General features: G+C 49.5%; 1 protein-coding gene across 10 annotated transcripts in view; it reads right to left on the reverse strand.

The window, feature by feature from the left end:
* Positions 1-23,074, reverse strand: part of LRRK1 (leucine rich repeat kinase 1) — a 134,445-nt gene that overhangs the window by 20,082 nt on the left and 91,289 nt on the right. For 8 of the 10 annotated variants that reach the window (XM_067029481.1, XM_067029479.1, XM_067029480.1 and 5 more), the window contains 11 exons: positions 22,253-22,392; positions 20,172-20,421; positions 17,527-17,693; positions 14,409-14,606; positions 13,160-13,437; positions 11,369-11,563; positions 10,433-10,584; positions 5,615-5,732; positions 4,234-4,350; positions 514-1,364; positions 40-141 (listed from right to left, as the gene is read on the reverse strand). In XM_067029481.1, the coding sequence (XP_066885582.1) occupies positions 40-141; positions 514-1,364; positions 4,234-4,350; positions 5,615-5,732; positions 10,433-10,584; positions 11,369-11,563; positions 13,160-13,437; positions 14,409-14,606; positions 17,527-17,693; positions 20,172-20,421; positions 22,253-22,392 (2,568 nt within the window). Of the gene's footprint in view, positions 1-39; positions 142-513; positions 1,365-1,666; positions 1,784-2,818; positions 3,188-4,233; positions 4,351-5,614; positions 5,733-10,432; positions 10,585-11,368; positions 11,564-13,159; positions 13,438-14,408; positions 14,607-17,526; positions 17,694-20,171; positions 20,422-22,252; positions 22,393-23,074 lie in introns of those variants that run through there. The other 2 variants (XM_067029487.1, XM_067029488.1) reach the window with 2 other exon arrangements.

Below are 23,074 nucleotides of genomic sequence, written 5' to 3' on the forward strand. Positions count from 1 at the left end.
CCACACCCTGGGTCCTCTAGGAGCTGCCCTCAGTCTTACCCGTGTGGAGTCAGCTCTCTGGCTTTCAAGACAGCGATGACTCGGCCCCGCTGGGTTCCTGCATCCTTCTCCAAGCCAATGACGATAACATCTCCACCACGCCTAAGAAACCAAAACCCAGAAGGGGAACCGTTTGTCTAGGGCTGTGCTCTCCAGGGGAAACAGAGCTGGTGTGCAGAAAGGCACGGGAACAAACACAGCTTCTGCAAATGGATTGAGTTACCGAGAGGGCCCCGGAGCAGGGCGAGGAGGCCTTTCCCAGTAGGAAACCTGACCGTGGCTCTCCTTTGTGGTGCCCTGAGTTCTCTGGAGGGCTGATGGGCTTTCATGCAGCCCTTCTTAGATTTGCTAAAGAGATTCCCTCCAGTTCCAGCTCCTGATGGATCTTGACAGTACCTTAAGGTTCCCCTCACTCTGCCCCCAAAGCAAGAGCAGTGGGAGGTGCAGGATGGCGCTCCCTGTCGGGAAACCTACCTGGGGACCCAGATGACATCTTTCACGGAAAGGATCTTCACAGCCTGCAGGTGCTGGCTGAACGCCTCGCCATCCACGGGGCTCAGGTCATGCTCAGACCTGTCAGAGCCTGTGGTGTGCTCGAGCAGCCTGCTTGTGTCCTCGCAGTCAGTGGAGAAAGGCAAGCTGGAAGAGCTTGTGGGGGAGTAGGGTAGGCTTGAAAGGGACGTGGGCACCTGGTGGGGTGGAGACGAGGAGTAGGAGGACATAGAGCAGTAGTCGGTCAGCGAGTCCTGGTGGGTCAGGATCTGCATGCCCAGCTCCTCGCTGTACATGATGCTCATGTCTGCAATGGAGTCCTTCTTGGGCTCCTTCGGGCTGGCTGTGGAGCAGTCCAGGGGCTCCGGGCCCATTGGGTGCACGGGAAACACGTCCCTGAGAGGGCTGGGGTCCCCGCAGAAGTATCGGGCGCACAGCTGGTAGGTGGCGGAGTGGTACATCACCAAGCAGTTGGCCCTGTCGTCCAGGCACCAGACGACTTCCTCCCCGTGGCACTCAGAGCCGCACACGACTGACGTGACCACCGAAGGGGCTGAGTAGGGCTCCAGCCTCCTGCTGATCTCCAGGGCCACGCAGTCGATGACCAGCAGGCCCGGCCCGTTGCTATACCAGACCTCGGATCCACTGTTGACCACCTCCATGGCCTTCACGGGGTAGGGGTTCTGCCTCGCGTCTTCATCTGGGATGCTGAATTTGGACCTGTTGGCTGTGTGTGAGCACAGGTAGGAGCAGCTGTGGTCTGGGGCGCCGTGCACCATGGGAAACACTGCCACAAGCCCATCAGCCAGGCCTGCCAGCACCAGGTAGGAATTCTGTGGGGAGAAGACAGGGATGCTTGATGCCCTTATGTCTCATGCACCCGGGAGAGAAACAGTCGGTGCAAGGCTCATCTCTGCACGTACTCTAGGTGGGCACGCGCTTTCTACCAGCACTTCCTGGAGAAGCCAGGTCCTAAAAAGGCAGTGGCTGCCAGCGGGAGCTTCTGGGTGTGCTCCCAAAGGAGGTGCAGCTCAGGCCCAGAAAAGCCACACCCATCCCCCCTCCTGTGAGCAGGAGGAAAATGGTCCATGGCACCCAAGCAAGGGGCACACGTTGCCTGGACCACATGGCTCACCTTTGGTCAGCCTGGGCTTCTTGCAGTGCCAGCAGGAGGGAGCTGCCTTCTCCTTCAGGTCACCAGGGCCTCCTTCTGAGGCAGGATGTGGTGCCGTCCTTCCCCTGAACTCTGCTCCTTAAGGTGACAGCAGTTGTGGACACCCTATGGGTCTGCTCTTGGCCTCCTGCCTGCTGCCCCATAAGCCAGGTGCTCCATAAGAGCAGGCCTGGGTCTGCGTGCCCACCACTGCCCCCGGCACTGGCCTGCACAGGGAAGGGCTAAGTCCCAGTCACCTCTGTGACTCCCTCCAGTTTTATGCTCAAGTCACAACACATGCTGCTGAACTAATTCTTGAAGAAATCACTTCCAAATTCAACCCTCTTGTGGAGGCACATTTTGGCCACTATGCCACATTCCCCGCTTACCACATCTACTCTGAAATGCCTGTGGTTTAGGCATTGATAGGATCTTGGGTGTCTCCCGCCCCCGCAGTGAAGCATGTGCTCTTCTACAACCACCAGAGGTCATCAGGCAGAGGCCAAATTGCAGAGACTGTGCTGAATGCTGGGCCCAGCCCAGGCCTCCTCAGAGCATCTGTGCGGAGCTGGGAATGGAGAGCAGCTTAGCAGCCTAGACGCCTGGGTGGGGTTGGGGGGTGGCCAGGAAGAGTTCAGAACAAAGCCAGAGCTGGGAGAGAGCAGAGACGTGGGCCTTGTGCCAGGGAAGGTGAGCTGCAGAAAGACCCCTTGTTGGGAGCTGGGTAGTTGGGCTGTCCAAGGTGATGAGTGAACCAGCCTCCAGCTTACTGAAATCAGGATTCAAGGAAAGAAAACAGCCAAAGCAAATAGGAGCAAGGTCTCTATCAGTCCCAGCTCTGGGCCCCAGCCAGGCAGTGAGTCCCACATCCCAGATGGGTGTGGATGTGCACGTACAAGAATGCAGGGGTCTGTCATCCGTGGCCACAGGGCAACATGGCCTCTGAGGGGCAGACTGGCAGGGAGGTTCTGCACAGAGCCAGCTTTATTCCAGCTGGTCGAGTGGGTGGTGGTGCCCTGGCTTGGGGCTCTGGCCAGCCATGGCTTTAAATAACACTTTCTGTTGAGTTCTGTGCTTCAGAGGTCCTGAGCTCCCCAGTTGCCCATGGGGCCACATTCAAAAATGACTCTAAGGTTGATTTCAGTTTCTTTTTTTAAAAAAAATAAATTTATTTATTTATTTATTTTTGGCTGTGTTGGGTCTTCGTTGCTACGTGTGGGCTTTCTCTAGTTGTGGCGAGCGGGGGCTACTCTTCGTTGTAGTGTGCGGGCTTCTCATTGCAGTGGCTTCTCTTGTTGTGGAGCATGGTCTCTAGGTGCGGGGGCTTCAGTAGTTGTGGCACACAGGCTCAGTAGTTGTGGCAAGGGGCTTAGTTGCCCCGCATGTGGCATGTGGGATCTTCCTGGCCCAGGGATTGAACCCGTGTCCCTTGCATTGGCAGGCAGATTGAAAACCACTGAGCCACCAGGGAAGTCCCTGATCTCAGTTTCTTAAGAAATGAAACTGTAGAGAGGTGGAGAGGAAAGTGCATATATTTCACGATTGTCAGGAAGTAGTAATAATGTTCAAATTTACTCAGTGCGCTGGCCCAGAGCTTTGGGTACATTACGCCCAGAGATCCTCCTCTCAATCTCTTTTACACCCATTTTGCAGATGGGAGAACTGGAATCAGATGATAATAGCTGACATGTTTTAACAAAGCCTCACCAATGATGACCCTTCAAGCAGGGAGCTGCACAAACAGGGGCCTCAGGGCCCACAAAGGGGTTCTGGAGGCCAGAGAAGCCTTGGGGACGCCACTGAGGAGCTGGGGCGAGGGTAGGGGCAGCTTCTTGGGGGGGTGGTCATGGCGCTTGATCTTCAGAAATGAAGAGGAAGAGGTGTTGAGCAGCAGGGTCAATTCTGGAGGGAAGGGCCTGCTCAGAGTGTGGTACTGGGTGGGGAGGGGTGTGAGGGGGCAGTGGAGGGGTGAGCCCTGGCCAGCCCTGTGGGCTGGGTCTGATCCTGAGGATCAGCAGCACTGCCGGGGTTCAGGGCTGGGGAGGGCACCACTCGCAGATTCATTTGAGAAAGGTAGGGGCTAGAAGTTGAGGTGATGAGTCTTCAGGGCCATGCTGGACAAAGAGGGACTGAGTTCTGGGACTGAGGCTGAACACTCAAGAGGAGGCAGAGCTGAAGGGGGAGGGGAGCTGGCTGCCCGACAGGGGTGGGGGCCTGCCAGGGCCCGGTGACCAAGTGGCTGTGGGAGGTGCTGGGCCAGGCTCCTGAGGCCCCTGCTCTCAGAAGGAGAAGGGCACACATGTAACTGCTCCTTGATGCCAGTTGCACCAGAAGAGCATCTCACCTGAACTGGGGCTGTGGCATTTGCATGCAGAATGCAAGCCTTCCCCTTAGCCCACTAATGATGGCCCTGATCTCCTGTCTCTCTAAGGCTGACTGTGACCTAGGCTTGGTGATACAGAAGAGCATGGCTCTGCTCCCTCCCCACCAGCCCAGTGGAACAGGGAAGGGATAATCAGAGAACTAGGCACCACCTCCCCTTACCTCACCTTTTTTATAACTGGCACCGCCAAGAAGCAGGTGACGATGGCTGGGGTGTCCAAAGCCTGTTGGGGCGTGTTCAAGGGACACATGCCCTTGAGGCTGTAGATGTAGATCTTCTGGTCCTGCGGAGGAGACAGTCAACATGAGAGCCGGGGGACTTCCCTGGCGGTCCAGTGGTTAAGACTTCGGCTTCCAACGCAGGGGGTGCAGATTCGATCCCTGGTTGGGGAGCTAAGATCCCACATGCCTCACGGTCAAAAAACCAAAACATAAGACAGAAGCAATATTGTAACAAATTCAATAAAGACTTGAAAAACCAAAGCAAACCAATCAAAAAATACCCATGAGAGCTGGGCTGCAACAGGCCTGCCGGTTCCTAGGGTGCACTTGGTCTCAGAAGGCCCTTTATGCCTTGGAAAGTAACTTATTGAGGCTTTTTGGTTGGTTGTTTTCATGTTTCTGTTCTTTGTAAAAACTTTGAAAACTACAGAATATTGTGAAGAAAAACAAAATTGCCCATACTCCAATACCCAGAGAAAGCCACTTTTGGGATTTGGAGCCCAGACTTTGTTTTCCGTGGGTATTGGTGTGTGTGTGCACGTTCCCAACAGTGGGACCACATTTCTATGCTGTTTCCACACTCTTCTTCTCCCAGGATGATCAGTGCAGGCAGAGGCCCTGTCCTTCCTGGTCTGTGAGGGAATTATGCATGTCTATCGCTCAGGTGTACCAGAATTTGGCTCATCTGTTGTCAGATATTTATTCTGTTCAAGTCTTCACTATTATGAATTATACTGGAATGAGCATTCTTATACACCTATCTAGTCTGAGTGTGTGCGTGTGTGTGTCTTGGTTTTTTCCTTAGAACAAACTCTTAAAGCTAAAATTGCAGAGGCTTACATGGTACGAATACTTTTGAGATTTCTGATGCATATTTGAACCATACTTGCCATCTGGAAAGGCTGCACCAATTCATACACCCCCACCCGGTAGCTTCAGAGCATTTGTTTTGGGGCACTCCTCTCTGGAGTCCTCAGAAGACAGTTCCTTGCGCCTTCTGCTGACCTTTTTACATGAAGGCGCGAGGCCTCAGAGCTGAGTGGATTTGCTGTGTAGACAGGCAATGTTATAAGAAACCCAGTCACTTCGCCAATCTGCTGGGGTTCTTCTCTTGCCGGGATTCTGCACTTGACACTTAGCTGAATCCCAGAGATGCTGCTTGCTCACAGGGCTGCTAGCATTGCTCTGGGGTCTCACAGCTGTGGGCTGGGGTTAAATCTGAAATTCAAATGTACCTAGGTGTCCTGCATATTTAGTTGCTAAATGGGACCCTCCCAGGGGCTGGTGTCACCCACCTCCATGAGAGTCCTGCAGAGGGGTGGTTACCTCAGTGGCCGTCCACAGAGAGTTCTGGACCTTGAGCTGGCAGCTCAGCTTCATGCCCGCACAGCTCATGCGCTGCACTTCCAGGAGGCCCTTCTCCGCGTTCACCACCGTGTAGTTCCTACAATTGGCAACAACTGTGCAGTCAGCTCAGGCCTCCCTCTCCCTGGCCTGGCCTGTAGCAGCCTTGGAGAAGGACATCAGCTGTGGGCCTTGTCCACCCCTCCCAGCCCAGGGTCCAATTTCTCATGTTTTAAGAGACTCAAGGACTGTTCATGGCTGGGGAAGAGCCTGGTTCTGCCTGCCTGGTAATGCTTGAACATTTGGGCAGAGAAAGGCCATTCCCAAGCAGAAGAAAGACCCTCCTCTTTCTGTGACCTTTGAGGGCTCAAAAAGTTGCCCATAGCATGAAGGGACACCAGGGGGCTGTACCTGCACTAAGGCCGCTCCTTGCCCTCCCATTGGCCATGTCTCCCCCGCCGCACCCCTGCCACACACACACAGCAGTGTACATCAGGTCAACCAGAGACAGATGGGGGAACTGCAGAGTAGACTGGGCATCTCAAAACGGGTCCCCAACATAAGTGCTCTGAGAACTAACAAGCTGTTGTTTATGAGAGTGGCCCTTCACTCACCCGCCCCACCATGTTCCCCAGCATCGCCATCTCCCCACCATTCTTTTTTTTTTTTTTTTGCGGTATGCGGGCCTCTCACTGTTGTGGCCTCTCCCGCTGCGTAGCACAGGCTCCGGACGCGCAGGCCCAGCGGCCATGGCTCACGGGCCTAGCCGCTCCGCGGCACGTGGGATCCCCCCGGACCAGGGCACGAACCCGTGTCTCCTGCATCGGCAGGCGGACTCTCAACCACTGCGCCACCAGGGAAGCCCTCCCCACCATTCTTGATAGGCATCCAACATGCTCACTGCCTGGAGGGAAGACTGAAGCTGGGGCAGGGGTCGGTTATTCACCCAGGCCACACAGATCTTTTCCCCAGTCCAAGGGAATAAGTCAAGTGAGTGAAGAGCAGTTCTCAATGTAACATTTTTCTGCCATCAAATTTTGGAAACCCTTGCCATTGTTGACTGATAACGTGTATTCGCAGATGATAAGAGATGAGTGAAAAATCAGCAAATAAAAACTTTCTTCAAAGTTATATTCCTCCCTTTTTCTCCAGTCTCTTTTCTATGCATTGAAAAAATAAAACTAGGATATTACAAATAACTTTACATTTAAGTTGGAAAAAATTAAAACTATAGAGAAACTTAAAGGAAAACACACCCCTATTCCATCCAACAAGAATTTTGTTGTGTGTACCCTGTTTTCTGCATGTCCCCCCTTTCTTCTCACCCACTCCCTTCCTTAATTCAGGATGGTCTCATTTCCCCCTCCACTCTCACTTCCCAGGCTCACTGCCCTTTGTGCTTCTGGCCATAATTTCTTCCCCTCACCCTCCAGTGAGCTTGCCCCTTCTTCAGGCTGTGGGTGAGCTTTTAAAACCCTCCCAAGTCACAGAGAGAGGCTTCCCCTTCTCACTGGAGATAAGCTTTTACAGCTCTGAGCAGTTTTGTCTCCAATATCCTGGGTGAGTCTGTAAGACTGAGAAGGTGAAGAAAGTATTGCTGGGCGGTAGGGTGGAGCAGGGCCCATGCCAGAAGCAGCACAGAGCACCCCAACATCCCTGCAAACCTGGGAAGGTTCCTAGACTGGCAATTACTGGGTCAAAGGGTATAAGTATCTCGAAGCCATTTAAGGCATACTGACAAACTGGCTTTCAGACAGATGTGCAAATTTAGATGCTCACCAGTAAGGTATGACCCACCCTCAGTAACATCCATTATTATCTTTGAAAAAAAAGTTTGCCAACATGATGAGCAAGAAAAAAAAAGTTATCTTGCAGATTGAATTTATATTTCTTTGATTACCAGAAAGTTCAAATGTTAAAAAATATGTTCATTGTCCTCTGTTTACCTTTTTCAAAGGATACTTATGTTCCTTGCCTATTTACTATTGGATTTTAGTATTTTTTCCACTGATTTGTAAAAATCCCTGAAATAAAAAGATTAATAATTTAAAATTTTCTCTATTTGTTTAAAAGATTTTAGAGAGTCTGTTGAGGAAATAAATATTGATGGGAAAATTGGGTTTATTTTTATATACACTGGTGAGCATTTCAATTTATTTTATGTGTACATTTATACTCTTTAATAGTAAGAGGGCTTTATTTTCATGATAGGCAATATGCCTATATTTCCTGGTCTTCTGAGATTGTGACATTCCACCAAAAGCATTGTGAGATCGGGATGCTGTGCCCATAAAGGAGTTTGAAAACCATGTGCTGTCATTCAAACCAGAGGGCTCAGGCCCCACCTATCAATCCCTCCCTCCTTTCTTCTTTTTCACAGTGTGCCTATCACGGCACATGGGCCCATCACCCAGCTTCAGTAATTATCACTGTATGGCCATGTCAGTTCATCTCTGTCCCCATCCATTTTTTTCTCTCCCCAGATTCTTATGAAGCAAATCCCCCAAATCATCTTTTATCTATAATGTTTCTGTATTTATCTCTAAAAGATGATTAGAAAAAAAAAGATGATTAGAAACATAACCACAAAGCATGACCCCACCTAAGAAAAGAGAAAATAATTCCTTAATATGAATATCCAGTATTCAAACTTCCCCAACTCTCTCATCATTGTTTTCAGTTTGCTTGAATCAGCAGTGAAAGAAAGCCTACATTTCCACTGATTTTTATGTCTCAGTCTTTTGATAGGTTTTCCTTTCCTCTTTCTCTTTCTCCCCTAGCAGGTCATGTGCTGAAGACACTGGGAGGTGTCCTGTGGAGTTCCTGTATCCCAGGGTTTCATCTACCTCATTCCCCTGTCCCGATCTTGAGTGTTGATTAGATTCCATCTGAATTTTTAGGCAAGAATACTTCCTCATTGGGGTTGTGTATTTCTATTGAGAGGCTCACAATGTCTGGTTCTCGCTCCTTTTGTGATCATTAATGATAACTGCCTACATCCATTATTTCAATAGAAATTACAAAATGCTGACATTCTAATTCTAGCATTTCTTCTTCATTTATTAGCCTCATTTACTCTAAAAAGAAAAACTTCCTCCTATCATCTCTTTTGCTAGCTACCATGGGGCACAGTTCACATAGGAAAGGCAGAATAAAACCTTGATTCTTTCTGTATAGACTAGTTATCAAAATAATAAGTTTGTTCCCTAGGAGCTAGGAGCCTCCAATGATGATCAATGAGGAGTTTTATAAGTTAAAATTTTTTTTTAATTATTATTTTTTATTAAGTAGCATCAGAAACTAATGAATTTAAATAATTTGATGTGTCTCAATTCATTGCAGATATTTATTCTTACTGATCCTTGGTTGCCCTATCTTTGGCCAGTGGGAACCTATTCAGATTGGCTCCTGAGTCCCTTTGATCCACCCTCACAAGTCTCTGCTGGCATTCTTGTTTCCAGTGTGTCAGATGTTTCAGGTCCACTTCCTGCCCCAAATCTGGAGTCAGTCACTTCTCCAATAAGCCTTGGCACTTAGAGACCACCATCTGCATCCTAGGGGTGCTCACTAGTATTTGCTTGGTCATTGTTTCTAGGCCTTTTCAATGGGCAGAGCTAGGAAATATGAGTTCATTTTTCTTAAAGCTAAAATACTCACAAATCCATCCAATTTAAATTCAGAACTACAGAATTTTCATTTAACCTATCTTATATTTTGCATGCTGAGTATCACAAGTTGCAATGCATGGCACCAACATAATTACTCATTAACTTTACCCTACAATTATAAGCAATGCCTCAAAATAGCAACATTACCACCAACATTATAATTACTGACTGTGTGTATATGTATATATGTATATACCACCTACATATATATGTATTTTTTACATATATATGGACATATATGTATACACTTTTTACATATATTTTTATTTTTATTTTTTAGGGCATTTTTGTTTTTCTTAGAGCACGTCTTATCCCAGTGACATAAAACCTGATGAAAACCTTACCAATAGTGACTTAGGGAAATGGCAAAGTCCCTTCCATTTATCTCATTGTATCTTAAGCTTTGCTTTATCTAAACCTTATCAGATTTGAGCACCTGCAAATGTTGCACTAGGCTTCCTAGAAGACTATTCGCGTCATGAAATGCTCTCTTGCTTCTGAAGATGTCACTCTAGGTAGGTGGGAGAGGTCACACCTCTGGCCAGGACTGAAGGGTCTCACACAGGATGGTGCTTTTTTGCAAAGTCTCTGATGTTATCTTTCCAAGTCCCTGGCCTCTCTGTCATTCTCCTGCCATTCTCCTCGAATATGCAAAGCCCCTCCCCAATGTCCCTGTCCTTTCTGCCACATCACTAAGAAAAAGAGATGCACCTGGAAGGTTGGGGGGGCATGAATTCTTATTTAAGGGCATCCTCCTTGCTTGGTCCTGGGACCCCTTCCCTTCTCTCTACTCAGCAACTCCGCTCCAGTACCGTCCTCTCTTCCTGACCCCCAGCATCATTTACTTCCTCTACCATCAAGCTGCAAATAACTCCCATCTTAAAACAAAACCCTCCTTTGACTCCTGCCCCCCATGTCCCTGGCAGACATCACATTTTCTCTGCTTCTCTTATCCACAAACCCACATGTGCATGTCTGTGGACTGTTTTGTCTCTCAAGCAGACTCCATCAGGCTTTCAACCCACTGTCCACTAACCATCTGTCACCATGGTCATCCATGACTGTTCCCCAAGTCCATGGTCACCCCCCCATATTCTGATACCAGCAGGGCACGGTAGGCCTCAGACGTTACCTGGACTCCTCTTTCCCATCCCAGAACACCACCATGTACTCCTGGCCCTGGGACGAGAAGAAGGCCGTCTGCTTCCCGCAGGGCAGCTGGTACATGAAGGTTGCAAAGGTTGGGTCCTTCATCTGGCTCACCACTGCCAGGGCCAGTGGTCGCTGAGGGAGAGAGGCCAGCAGGGTCATGAGCAAGGGTCACTTACAACCAGATGGATGCCCATTCTTTCCTTGAAACTAAAGGTCTTGAACCAGGAAGGAAGAAGTGGAATTTGCTTATTCAGCACCCAGTCAAAACAAGAGGCCAAAACAACTTCAGATACCAGAAACAAACCCTTCCAGGGTCTGGGTCACCATTATCCATGGCAACTCAAAGTCAGGTGGTCAGGTTAGCCTAAACTCTGATATTCCAACCCCCATGCCCAGGGACACAAAATCTGGAAAATAATTTTTCTCAGACCTCCTTTACTCTCCATACATTATACTAGCATCATCTAATTTGATAAATGAGTTTTAACCTTGAAACCATTGGTCTCTTCCAAAAACAACTAGCTTCAAAATGATAATATGGCTCTTGCTCCTCATGAGCAAACTTTATTCCCATACTTTAAAAAGAGATACATACATTCTCTCTGCTCTTGCATGGGGGCTGTATTGCTATAAAGGTTGGTTTGCTTTATTCACATGATGATGTAACACAAAAATTGGGGAGGAAAAGAAACTTCATTTTTCCTAAGAGTGACACCCACTCAAAGAAAATGAACTGGATGTATTAGAAGCAATACATATCTCTTTGTAGAAGAGATGAGCAGAAAAGGGTTGCCCCGTTTGTTCTAGACCCTCAGTGAAGGGTGGGCAGGCAGCCATACATGTGCACTCTGGAGACCCATAGCCTCCACCAGCTGGCAGGAGCTGCCAGGCCCCCAGGCTCTGTGCCCCCAGGTACCTTCTCGGGCTTTGTGTCCCAGCACTCCATCATAAGCGCCTGGAGTCGATGGAACTGCACTTCCTCCAGCTGCCCCAGAACTGGGCGGATGCCCTTGGACAGCTTCTTGGCAATCTGAAGCTGGTGCTGGCCCAGCGCAGGCCGCTGTCCTGACAGCAACTCGTAGAGCACCATCCCATAGGAAAACATGTCTACCTAGGCAGAGAGGCAAGCCAAGTCAGACCCCCTGCCTGGGCCCAGCATATCTTGCAAGCTGGCCTTGAGAGAGAGAGGGAGTGGGGAGACACATTAGATAAGGAAAACGTGGGCCCTGTCCAAAGGAAGACAATCATCAATTTCACCAATCCATCCACCTCTTTCTACCTGTCCAAGCATCCCACCAACCATCTGACCAACCATCATTCTGTCCCTTTATCCATCTATCTTCCAGTTCTTCCTTTTTTCTTCCTTCCTCCCTCCCTTCTTTATATCCATCCATCCAGCCAGCCACCCACCTGATCACCTGTCCTTCTGCACATTTATCTATCCATCTTCCTATGTACCCATATATGCATCCATCTGACTGTCCTTCTGTCCATTTACCCATTCATCCTCCCATACTTCCTTCCTTCCATCCACTCATCCATCCATCCATCCATCCATCCATCCACTAAACACATAATGAGAACTTGCTGTCAGGCACTGGTTAAGGGCTCGAAGGATGCCACGGTCCTTTCCCTTAAGTATAAAAACAAGGCAGGAAAATGCAAACTCTTGGTTTAACATGCTTGGTAGTGGGAGTACATGCAAATCATAAAGAGGGGAAAGTCTCCCAGATCACAGCATCTTGATTCTTCTAAATGTCATGAAAATGTGCCTAAAGGAGAGAGTTACACAGGTCTCCATGAGGGTCAAGAAATAACTGTTTAGCAGGAGAATGGCTAAGATAGACCTGAGAGTTTTCAATGTGAAGGTTCTTTTATAAATTTAGTTATGAGGTGCCTTGTCACCTGTTACTAAGAAGCTTATTTTTGTCACTCTGGTTTGCCTTTACTATCTTGGTTAATAGCTACAGGTGCTGATTTAACCCACATATGCTTGGGTCATTCTTGAAGCAATTAGTCAATGACCCATCTGCAAATCACCAAATAATGAGAAATTACAGACCAGGGGAGTTTCACTGCTGGCTGATTAATTAACCAGGGCTGGCACTAGATACAAGGCGAGCACTGTAAGATGGTTTTAAGTTGTCTGTGTGCTTGCATCTACCAAACAGTGCTCAGGGAAGAAGGCAAGCATTTAGCCTTCATCTCAGCCAAGGCTGGCCATGCAGCCGCCTAGGAGGCCATGCTTAACCTGCCAGAATTCACTCTCTTCTCTTGGCTTTGGTGATGCTGCCTTTTGATTTGAACAGGAGCCTCTGCCATCCTTAGCTGTCTGTTCCTCACAAGCCACTGTGAGGCTGGTCCTCTGTCTCCATTTTGCACATTTAAATGGCAGAGTTGGGACACAAATCCGGACCCATCTCTGTCTTGGACTTTTTGTCCACTGTGCATAGCCTTCACTATGTTCCTGAACTGAGGTTTGAGTATTCTGAGGCTAGGTCACTGTTCTGAAGCTAAGGAGAAGTCACCCGTGACATTACTAGGTAGATACAGGCCTCTGTGCCCTTCTGGTTCAAGCCAGTACCTGTGGTTGACTACGGGAGAGGGAGAGATGTGTGCTTGGGGGCATGTGGAGCCCAGAAGCTGCAGGTGCCTCCAGGACTACGCAGTCCTGGGCCAGGAGACAGCAGTGGGCCAGGGCTCGTACCTTTTCGTCGTACACGATGCGAGGCCTGATCTCTGGGGCCTGGTAGCCAGGAGTGCCCTCCACGCCGAGGGCACCCTCGTGAAATGACTGCCGGGATATGCCATAGTCTGACAGCTTGATGTTGATGTGCTCCTTGACGTCCAGAGACCAGACCAGGATGTTGTCTGATTTCAGGTCACAGAAGATGATGTTTTTCTTGTGCAGGTAGGCCAGGCCGGAGGCTATCTGGTAGGCTATTTTTTGGGTGAGCATGTGTCCCAGGGGCATAAAGGAAGAATCTTTGCAAAGAAAAAATGATCAAACTATCATCATAACAACTCTCTTCTTACCTCTGTCTCCCCAATACTTTATATTCTACTGATGCGTTCTCATTGCTCTCCAGACTGGATGCCAGAAGAGACAGAGAACGACCGACTTAAGATTATTTAGGTTAGAAATACTTGTTACTGCTTCAAGGCATCTCATGAATTGCATGAATTGCATTTCTTCAGTTGTTGGTGTTTTTACTAAAAAGAGCAAGGATTCAAAATTCCTAGAGTTCATCTCAGGCCAAGATTGCTATAATGTCAAGGGGTGAGTTGCAGGTATAAGAACTCCATTAAAAAAAATCTCTTCCACTGTGGGAGGAATAATTGATTTTAACTGCATTTCTTCTTGCTGAGTTAAAAGACATCTACCTCTTTCCCTCTGTCAGCTTTTTGGAATTTAGTTACCCATTTCTCAGGGTAAATATTTAAAACTTTTGTTAAAAAATAATATAGGGTAAAACTGACCCCAGGGTCTCAGATTTTTAACAATGGTGGACAGATGTGGTGAGTTATGGGCAAAGGAGAGATTTATGTGGCTACTGGGCTCACCAGGCTGCTGCTGATAGGGCCTCCCTGGGCTGCCTCTTTTGATGCTCTCACTGCCCTCCAACAGGGGCTATTATCATCCTCCTTTTATGGATGAGTAAATTAAGCAACTTCCTGGATTATGACAGACAGCCTGGACTCAGAACATGGCTCTGTCTGACTCCAAACTGTGGGCTCCTGCAGCCTTGCCAACACTGCCCAGCACTTAGTCCTGGAGAAGCTCTTTTATCATCCACTGGGACTGGCACATGAGTTACAGGTGGGTGTGCCTGGACACAGATGGCTCCCCAGGACCTGAGCTGCCCACCACAGGCTCTTTGGCCTCCCAGGGGCTGGACTGGGCCAGGGCGGGCCCCAGGCAGTGCTCTGTGGAAGATTCTGGGCATGGTGGGTACCTTTGGCATTCTCGGACAGCACGGTGTTGAGGCTGCCAAGCGGGGCGAGCTCCAGGGCGAAGCAGAGCGGGTGGACACTGATGCCGATGAGGGACACGATGCAGGGGTGCTGCAGGGCGTGCAGCATGCTGGCCTCCTGCCGGAACTCCGAGAAGTTCCTCATGGCGTCTGTGGACCGAAGGTGCCTCAGCATGGTGTCTGCAGGGAGAGGACAGCTGTCACCACTGCCTGGGGAGCCTGTGCAGGGCGACTCTGCGTGGGGGCCCTGTCACACTCAGAGCTGCCTCACAGGGACTCAAGGGGCTGGGCAGGGCCAGGATTTTTATTTTTATTTTTTTTATTGCGGTACACGGGCCTCTCACTGTTGTGGCCTCTCTCATTGCGGAGCACAGGCTCCAGACGTGCAGGCTCAGCGGCCATGGCTCTCGGGCCCAGCCGCTCCGCGGCACGTGGGATCTTCCCGGACCAGGGCACGAACCCGTGTCCCCTGTATTGGCAGGCAGATTCTCAACCACTGCGCCACCAGGGAAGCCCCAGGATTTACATTTTAAGTCACTCAACATAACTGGGGTTGCAATATCGTCACCCAATTTTAGCACCAAATGTAGGCATTCCTGAGGCATCCGGGCTGGTATCAAGCCCCGTCCTCAGGTCTACACTTGTCCTGTCACACTCGGCATTCCTATCCCCTTGGTGCACACTCCCCAACTCTTGTCACCCACGCTCTTAGCCCTCACTCCACCCCACTGCTGGCTGCCTGAGGGTCTCAATTGGATCTTATTCCAATCCTGCATTCCCGAGTGTCACCCGGAGTCTGGCTCAGGCAACATGTCTGGCATGTAACCAAGTTCCACTGCTCATCTGCAGGGATGTTGGGGGCTTGGTCGCTGCTCTCACCTTACTCCCTGCCAGGAGCCAGGACCATGAAGAGCAGAAAGGACTACCACCCTCTTGTCAGCCAGAGAGAAAACCATAGGGTAGCCATGGGCCTGTGACACATAATCTCAGGCTAGAGGAGAAAGGTCTATGGGCAGTGGTGGGCTGTGCTGTAACCTTCTTCCAATGTCCTTGAAATGCATCCCTCATGGAAGGCATTTGCCTGAGTCCCCCTGAGGGGCCTTTCCCACCAACTGGTCACCCACCAGGCTGTGGCCAGCCCCGAGGTCACCGAGCTGTGTCCACCAGGTCCTGCTTGTCTTTTTGTGTCCTGATCTGTCCCTCCCCTATGTTCAGATTTTAAAATCAGGGATCATTGGACATGGAAGTTTATTAAACAGCATGAAGAAAATCTTGGCAGTTAAAATGTATCAACTGTGCCAGATCTATGTGTGCCAGACAAACTTGTGTTTCAAGTGTAAAAGTCTTGTTTTTCACATTGGGTCTTCGGACCATTAAGAATGTATTTCTGACTATGGTCAAAGTCTGACCCAAGTCTGCCCCAGTTTAGCGAGCAGTCAGCATTTCCCACTGACTCCTGATGCTACCTCTGCCACGTGCCAGCCTCGCCTCCTACACACATGCAGGCTCTCTCTGTTCCCTTGACAGGCCCAGCCATGCCCCAGGAGAACACTCCCTTAATGCCTGGAGACTTATAAGTCAGGTGTTTGCTGGGCAAGCCTCTCTCCTTTGTCTTCCGTTGTGGGATTTTCTTGGCTGTTCTTGGGTTTTTGTCACTTCACATGCATTTTATTCTCATTATTTTAAAAATTTTATGTATTTATTTGGCTACACTGCATGGCATGAGGGATCTTAGTTTCCCAAACAGGGATCAAACCTGTGCACCCTGCAGTGGAAGCATGGAGTCTTAACCACTGGACTGCCAGGGAAGTCTCCACATGCATTTTAGAATCAGTTAGATTTAACACACACACACACACACACGCTGCTGGAATTTAGATGAGAACTAAATTGAATGATAAATATTAATTATTCCTCAATACTTTATGGTTTAATTGCTACCATGGAAGGCATTTTCTAATGGGTCATTTTTGCCAAATTTGATGCTGAGCTCACATCTAACAACTTTATCAAACTCTTATTGGCTACGGTGTTTGTCAATAAAGTCTCTTAGATTTACATTCTCTGCATGTAACTATGGTTTTGTTTCTTCCTTTCTTTTTTTTTAAATTTACTTTACTTTATTTATTTTATCTTTGGCTGCACTGGGTCTTCGTTGCTGCGTGCGGGCTTTCTCTAGCTGTGGTGAGCAGGGGCTACTCTTCGTTGTGGTGTGCGGGCTTCTCATTGCGGTGGCTTCTCTTGTTGCAGAGCACAGGCTCTAGGCAAGTGGGCTCAGTAGTTGTGGTTTAGTTGCTCTGCGGCTTCTGGGATCTTCCGGGACCAGGGCTCAAACCCATGCCCCCTGAATTGTCAGGGGGATTCCCAACCACTGCACCACCAGGGAATCCCCATGTCTCTTTCTTTCGGATCTGTTTCTTTATATTGCTCTATGATTCTAATTTTTCTACCAAGAGTGTAAATTCCTCTTGTGATCATGAAGATAACCATGCTAAGCCAGGGGCAGTGAGAAATGTAATATACAGCCGGCTGGAAGGGAGGAAGCCTCCTAGCGCTTGCACTAACTGGGCAGCATTAAGTGGTGACATGTTGCTCTAGAACATCTCTGAGCTGCACATCATGTGTGGACCTGAGCATGCCAAGGCAAGATATGCCCTCCTTCAGGTGGAGGGGGTAAGGGAGAAGCCACCCATGCTGGCTTCCCAATTCATCCATCTGGAGTGCCCACTGTCTTTCCTTCAGTGGCTGGGTGGAGTGGCCCAGGGTGAGAGGTCCACCTGAGGTCTGACTGTGTGCCCACCACGTGTCAGGCCTGTGCTGGACATGGAGCAGATGGAAATTGTAAGGATGGCCCGTGCTCTTGGGGGCTCAGGTCCAGACAAGAAAGTAATCTCCAAAAGCAATTTCTAGGCCTTGCTCAGCCTGATCCTCAGGTCTGGCCCACATCTTGCCAGGCATAAAGCGGGGCTACCCCTGGGGCCCACATTGGCTTTGCTCACCCTCCTCCCCTGCCTGTGTGGCCTCAGGGGTCTCTAAGATGGTGCAAGTTTGGACCAAGGGAAAACACGTGTGAAAAGAAACGATGCAGGGTCCTGTTTACCTTCAGGGGCATTAGCAAAGTTCTTGAATTTCTTGATTTGGAATCGCTTCACAGCCACGGGCTGGCCTTGGTACCGGGCCCGGTAAATGATGGTGCCACTCCCACCTTGGCCCAGGACAGTGCTCTCATCCTCGCTGTGCTCCAGCTTGCTGTTCTCCAGGAAGAGCCTGCAGGAAACACAATATGTTGGAGGGGGCGGAGCTTAGAACAGACCTCCCTACCCGCCTCCTCTAACCTGGAGAGGCCCGCTGAGGTGGGAGGCGGGTCCTGGGCTGGGCGGGTGCAAGAATGTGCTTGGCCATTAGTTCCCACTGAGGAGAGTCAAGGTTCAAAGCCACTGGGAGGTCACACAGATCTGGGATAAACCCCAGCCCTGGGCAGGTCACTCATCCCTGACAAGCCTTGGTCTCCTCTATAAAATGGGCTCATAACAGGAATGGTCTCAGAGGTGTGGATGGTGAGTGGCATAGGGTGAAGCCTCTGAAGGTGGCAGACACAGAAAAAGAATTCCTTTGGACATTTTCCTCCAAAAGTTTCTATGCTTTGAGAGCTAGTAACCATCAGACAAACTGCATTTATTTACTGCTAGGTTAATTGTTTCCTCATTTCTTTTTATTAAGCCAATAATTATATAAATGGCCATGCAGAACTTCTGATCGGCATGGCCAGTGTCCCCACAATTGATGGCTAGGATTTTACCCGAAGGCAGGGAGTTTAGATCTTCTCACCTGTCTATGTGTTCTAATCCTAAGTAAAAAGGGGACTTCTGTTGGGCTTTTGGAAATATTGCAAGTCACTCCTGGAAGGGAGGGAAAGAGGGAGGGATGCAGAAAGGGAGAGGGAGAGGGAGGGAGGGAGGGCAAGGCAGCCGGATGCCCTCCCATTTCAGGGCTTCCGCCTGCTTTGCTGAGGCCCCCCGGTGTTCCTCTTCAGCTACCTCTGCTGGGTGCCTCCCCTGGAGCTCTCCTGGCCCAACAGACCAATGCCCCTCTCCCACCCCCCAACCATGCAGTTGTTGCCCATGTCTTCCAGGAACAGATTTTGCAGCTGCTCAGACTCTGCACAGCTCAACCACATCACACTCCTGGCAGATGCAACTGTACCCATTGTAGACCTTGGTGATGCAGCTGAAGATGAACTGGGCTGTTCTCCAAGTGCCCACTCCAAAACCACCTGCTTGGGAAGTGTGGGCGCTTGGAAGCCTCATAGGACAGGGAACAGTGGCAATGCTGAAGATCCCTTGGGGCTTTCTGTTAGGACTCCTGTAATTTGGGGACACAGGACAAGTCTCTGTGGATGCTGGATTGCCCCTGCCCCCACCTGCCTAAACTCCCAGTCAGGGAGTGTGATGCTTTGGGGCCATGGTTGGGCCATAGCTAAAGTTTCCAGAAAGTCTCTGCTGGATTGTGAATTCTGTTCAGATTCTTGGGCATTTCAACTCCCAGCCAAGTACCTTGGTTTAAGAACCATGCTATAGCCTGCAATTAGATCCAAACCAACAGGGACAACTAATCTGGTTTTGCTTTCCAGATTCCATACAGTAGACTCAGTAGCCCAGATTCAGTGGGGGCATAAAACATAACAAGGTTCAGCAAATAAATGAAAATTCTAAAATTTGGAGCTGCCTAATTGGGCACCCCACCATGAAATCTGATTCGCACATATATAAATCTCTGCATGTGGTCTCCAAGACGTGACAACCCTCATGTTAAAGATCTAGAGATAAAGGTAAGTCACTTTGAAGAAGAGTGGTATTTAATTGTCATTTCTACCAATGAGGTAATGGGAATATTAAAAAGATCTATGGGGAAATTTTTCCAATGTAGGAAGCGATTTCTTAATTTAATAGACTCATCCAGAAGCATGTTTTGGAACCACAATCCTGCAATATCTCAGAGTACTCCACATCCATTTTCTTTGGGTGGGAGAGTAATTTGGAAAAATGACAACACAAATATTCTCACCACCCCCCAAGGGTTTCTTTAAAGAAACCAAATAGAAATCCTTTGAATAAGAAAACAACAGGATTTCACAACTCCAAAAACATTGCTAACCACCAATGTCAAATTATCTCCAGGGAGACCAAATCATGGCTTCTGGTTTCCATGACTACAGAAGATTCCATCTTTTACCAAGCACTTGGATTCTGTGACTGTTTCCTATAGGATGGGACCACAGAACATTTTCTGTTTTCTCCAGCATTCTCTCCTCAGTTATTATCTTAGATTAATATAGGTAGACTCATCTCTAGGAACAGATTTAGGGGATCTAAATGCTCAGCTACAGGTTAGCAGTGAGGAGTCAGCATTTGCCAAGAAAGGAAAATGAGGTGGTACATCTGGGACAGCCCCCTTTTTGGACACCAGTGGATATTTGTCTGCTATTCCTTGATCCAACAGCAAAGTAGGAATCACAGAGGAGGGCCAGCTCAGTGGAAAAGAGTACCAGCTAATGTGAGGGAGAAATGGTGTGGGGTCCCAGGATGACTTCAACTTCCAAGTGCTCTGCCTATTGGCTGGGCCTGTGTGGCTTCAAAAAGAAAGCTGACAGCCTGGTTCCCTTCAGGCAGCCTAGGCCAGGAACCTAAAAGTCACCTGGGGTTGGGTGGGAAGCAGTGGGTCCTGTGCATCGGAGCTGTGGCATACCTGGCCGGGAAGTCGGTCATGAACAGCTCAGGGACCAGCTCCTGGAGAGGCACGGGGAGGTTGGGGTGTCTGGGGCAGGAGATGAAGTCCTGCTCGATGGCTGTCAACACGCAGTCTTCCATGTCAAAGTACTGCACATCCTCCAATCTCTCACTTGGGTCAGCATGCTGAGCCCAGGAGGTCTCGCACACTGGGCAGGGCACATACTGCTCCATCAGTGGGGTCCCATCGCTTTCCGTGGCCGTCAGGGCTAAATGGGGACACAGCAGGAGTCAGCTCACACAAAGGCGGCTGCAGGTGGGTCCCTGAACAGCATCTGCAACCCCAGGCTGGGTGAGCCTTTCACAGAAGGGGGTCTGTCTGCCCTGGCCTGGACCCCTGGGAGTGGCTGAAACATGACTGCCTCACTCGTGTTCCTTTTTGGGGAGCACCATCCTCGATCCTAAAAGACACTTGCAGGGAAGGGCCAGGGATGCACTGGACAGTTGCCAGGGGGTCTAGACCCAGAGGTAGCTGGCCTAGGAGGTGCTGAGAGTTTGGGGATCCCTCCTGCACAGCTGGACACCAGAAGGACATTGCAGGCTGGGTCTGAGCTATGCCACACTCCAATGACCAAAGCACAATCAGTAAGGAGCCATTCTTAAAATTAGAAACATAAGGCTTGCAACTACTATGATCTTTTCTAGAAGAGCAATGCAGGAGGAGAAATGAGTACAAATAATAATAGACAAAATCTAGTCATTTTACTTGTGTTCCCCTCGGCAGGAGACACAGCTTTTCTGCACACCCCTGAAAGGAGGTACAAAGAAACACCCTCCAAGTTGTCCCGTGGAGATGCCAGAAGGGTGAGCTGATGTCCTGCTTTGTGCAGGGTGGATGTGTAGAATTTTCTGGGCACATGTGTGTAACACATCCTGCCAGCTGGCTGGTGGTGCTGTGTCTAGGCAGCCCTGTCTCAGGCCCTCAGCTCAGTCCTTCCTGTCTAATGGGCCCTAGTCAAATCCCCAGCAGCACCTGTTGTGGGGAGATCACAAAGGGCCCGTAGGGTTCAAATGGCCTAGAGGCCCCCATTGTATGGCCAATCACAGCCCAATTGCCCCAACCCACACACTAAACTACCTTCCCTTAGGCTCCTTTCTAAGCTTTTTTTCCTTGTAGGTCACCTTTCACATCAACACCCAAAGGAGCCCAGACCCGGGTGTCCAGAGTATGATCTGGAGCATGCCCAGCCACTGTTTCTTAAGCATTTCTTTTGATGCTCTCCCAGGATACAGGGATGGTGTACGGGTGAGGAAGCCAGCTCAGGAGGCCAGAGGACTGGACTAGCAGGCCAGAGGCGGCACTAGGATCCCAAACTCGCTCTCTGCTCTCTTGGTCTCCAGGCTTCCGGAGTTGAGGGCTCACAGGGAACAGGCTGCCTGGTTTTGACTGGATGGCATCCTCCCTGCAGGGTTTCCCGCAGTGGGTTTGTCTCCACTTCAGTAGCAAAACAAACAGAGGACCTCAAGAGTTTCACTTCAAAAAGTATTTTCTTTGGGTGGACTGTCAATGAAGAAACTGATCAAAGGGGCTGGAAAGGGCTACGAGGGTGGCTGATCACCACTGGGATTTGGGGGTTTGGGGTAGGCAGGGAAGGAAAATGGGGGCCCTTGGCAGGTGTGGTACCTTCCCTCCCACCCCTGCACAAGGGATGAATCTCCAGCTGTGGGCTCCCCCCTGGATTTCAGCAGCCCTGTCCTCACCATGTAAACAAGAACATGTGAGGCTCACATCCAGGGTCTTCCTAGACCATGTACAGTACCCGGGGGCATTCTTCTTCCCCCACTCTGTGGGCAGCCAGAGGCCAAATCCCCTCCCAGGACCTGTGGGTCTGGGCCCACTTCTTCCTCATAGCACCTCCACCCATGCCCACAGCTGGACTCCCCCAGGGCTCAAGACTCTGCCAAAGGTCTGTTAGGACCCCTCTGGTCCCCTTGGGCTGAATTCCAGTGGGATTTCTGTTCTCCAAATAAGGAGCGCCATCCCGATTTATAAAGAAATATTAACATGAGCCAAGACCAGGTTCAAAAACATTTTCTTACCAGGAAACCACTGATCGATCAAGGAGTTGACATGGTCTGTGATAAAAGCCATTGCCGAGAAGTCCCTTATTTCCGATTGGCAGATGATTTTTATTCCTCCACTTTTTTTCTTTTTCCAGTTCACATCTGAGGATTCCACACTGCAACCCAGAAATAAAAAGAGGTCCATTGTTATCAGCTGTGAAGGGCCCTGGTTTAATCTCCTTGCCTTCAGGGTGAGGGTGCAACCCCCAGGGACCACCCCCTCTGCAGGGGCTCAGGCAGGACTGTCAGAGGAGGCTCCTGCATTTGTGTACTTACGTGCATGGCCCTGCCTTGTCCCCCTGCTGTCCCCCAAATGGTGAAGCGGACACAATGAGGACTTTGCAGGAAGGGGCGCTCAGGCTGGGATCTGACCCTTAGGTGTGACCCTGGGGAAGGTTTTTCCATCTGAACCACAGGCTTCTCATCTGCCAAGTGGCAACTGTGAGCTTTAAGTGGGAACATCTATATGAAAGCACCAGGCACCAAGAGTGGCCCAAATCAGGCCCTCAAAAAAGTTACTTTCCCCTTTTCCCCTCTCTTCTCACAGAGCTGAAAAAAATATTTTGAAAAATAATTGTAAGTACGAAATAATCTTGTATGTACTAAACTAAACCTGATTAAAAATCAGTTACTAACCTGTTAAGCTGACTTTATCTCTCTCTTTCAAAAAAAAAAAAAAAAGAGAGAAAAGGAAAAAGGAGCTAAGGTAGGTACTGTGGGATACAGGCTGGGGAACCAGTGTCATCATCTGGGGCATCATCTCTTAGGACAAGAGGGTTGTGCTGGATGGCTGTAAGG

The sequence above is a fragment of the Kogia breviceps genome, chromosome 3, assembly GCF_026419965.1.
Source record: "Kogia breviceps isolate mKogBre1 chromosome 3, mKogBre1 haplotype 1, whole genome shotgun sequence".
Classification (NCBI taxonomy): domain Eukaryota; kingdom Metazoa; phylum Chordata; class Mammalia; order Artiodactyla; family Physeteridae; genus Kogia; species Kogia breviceps.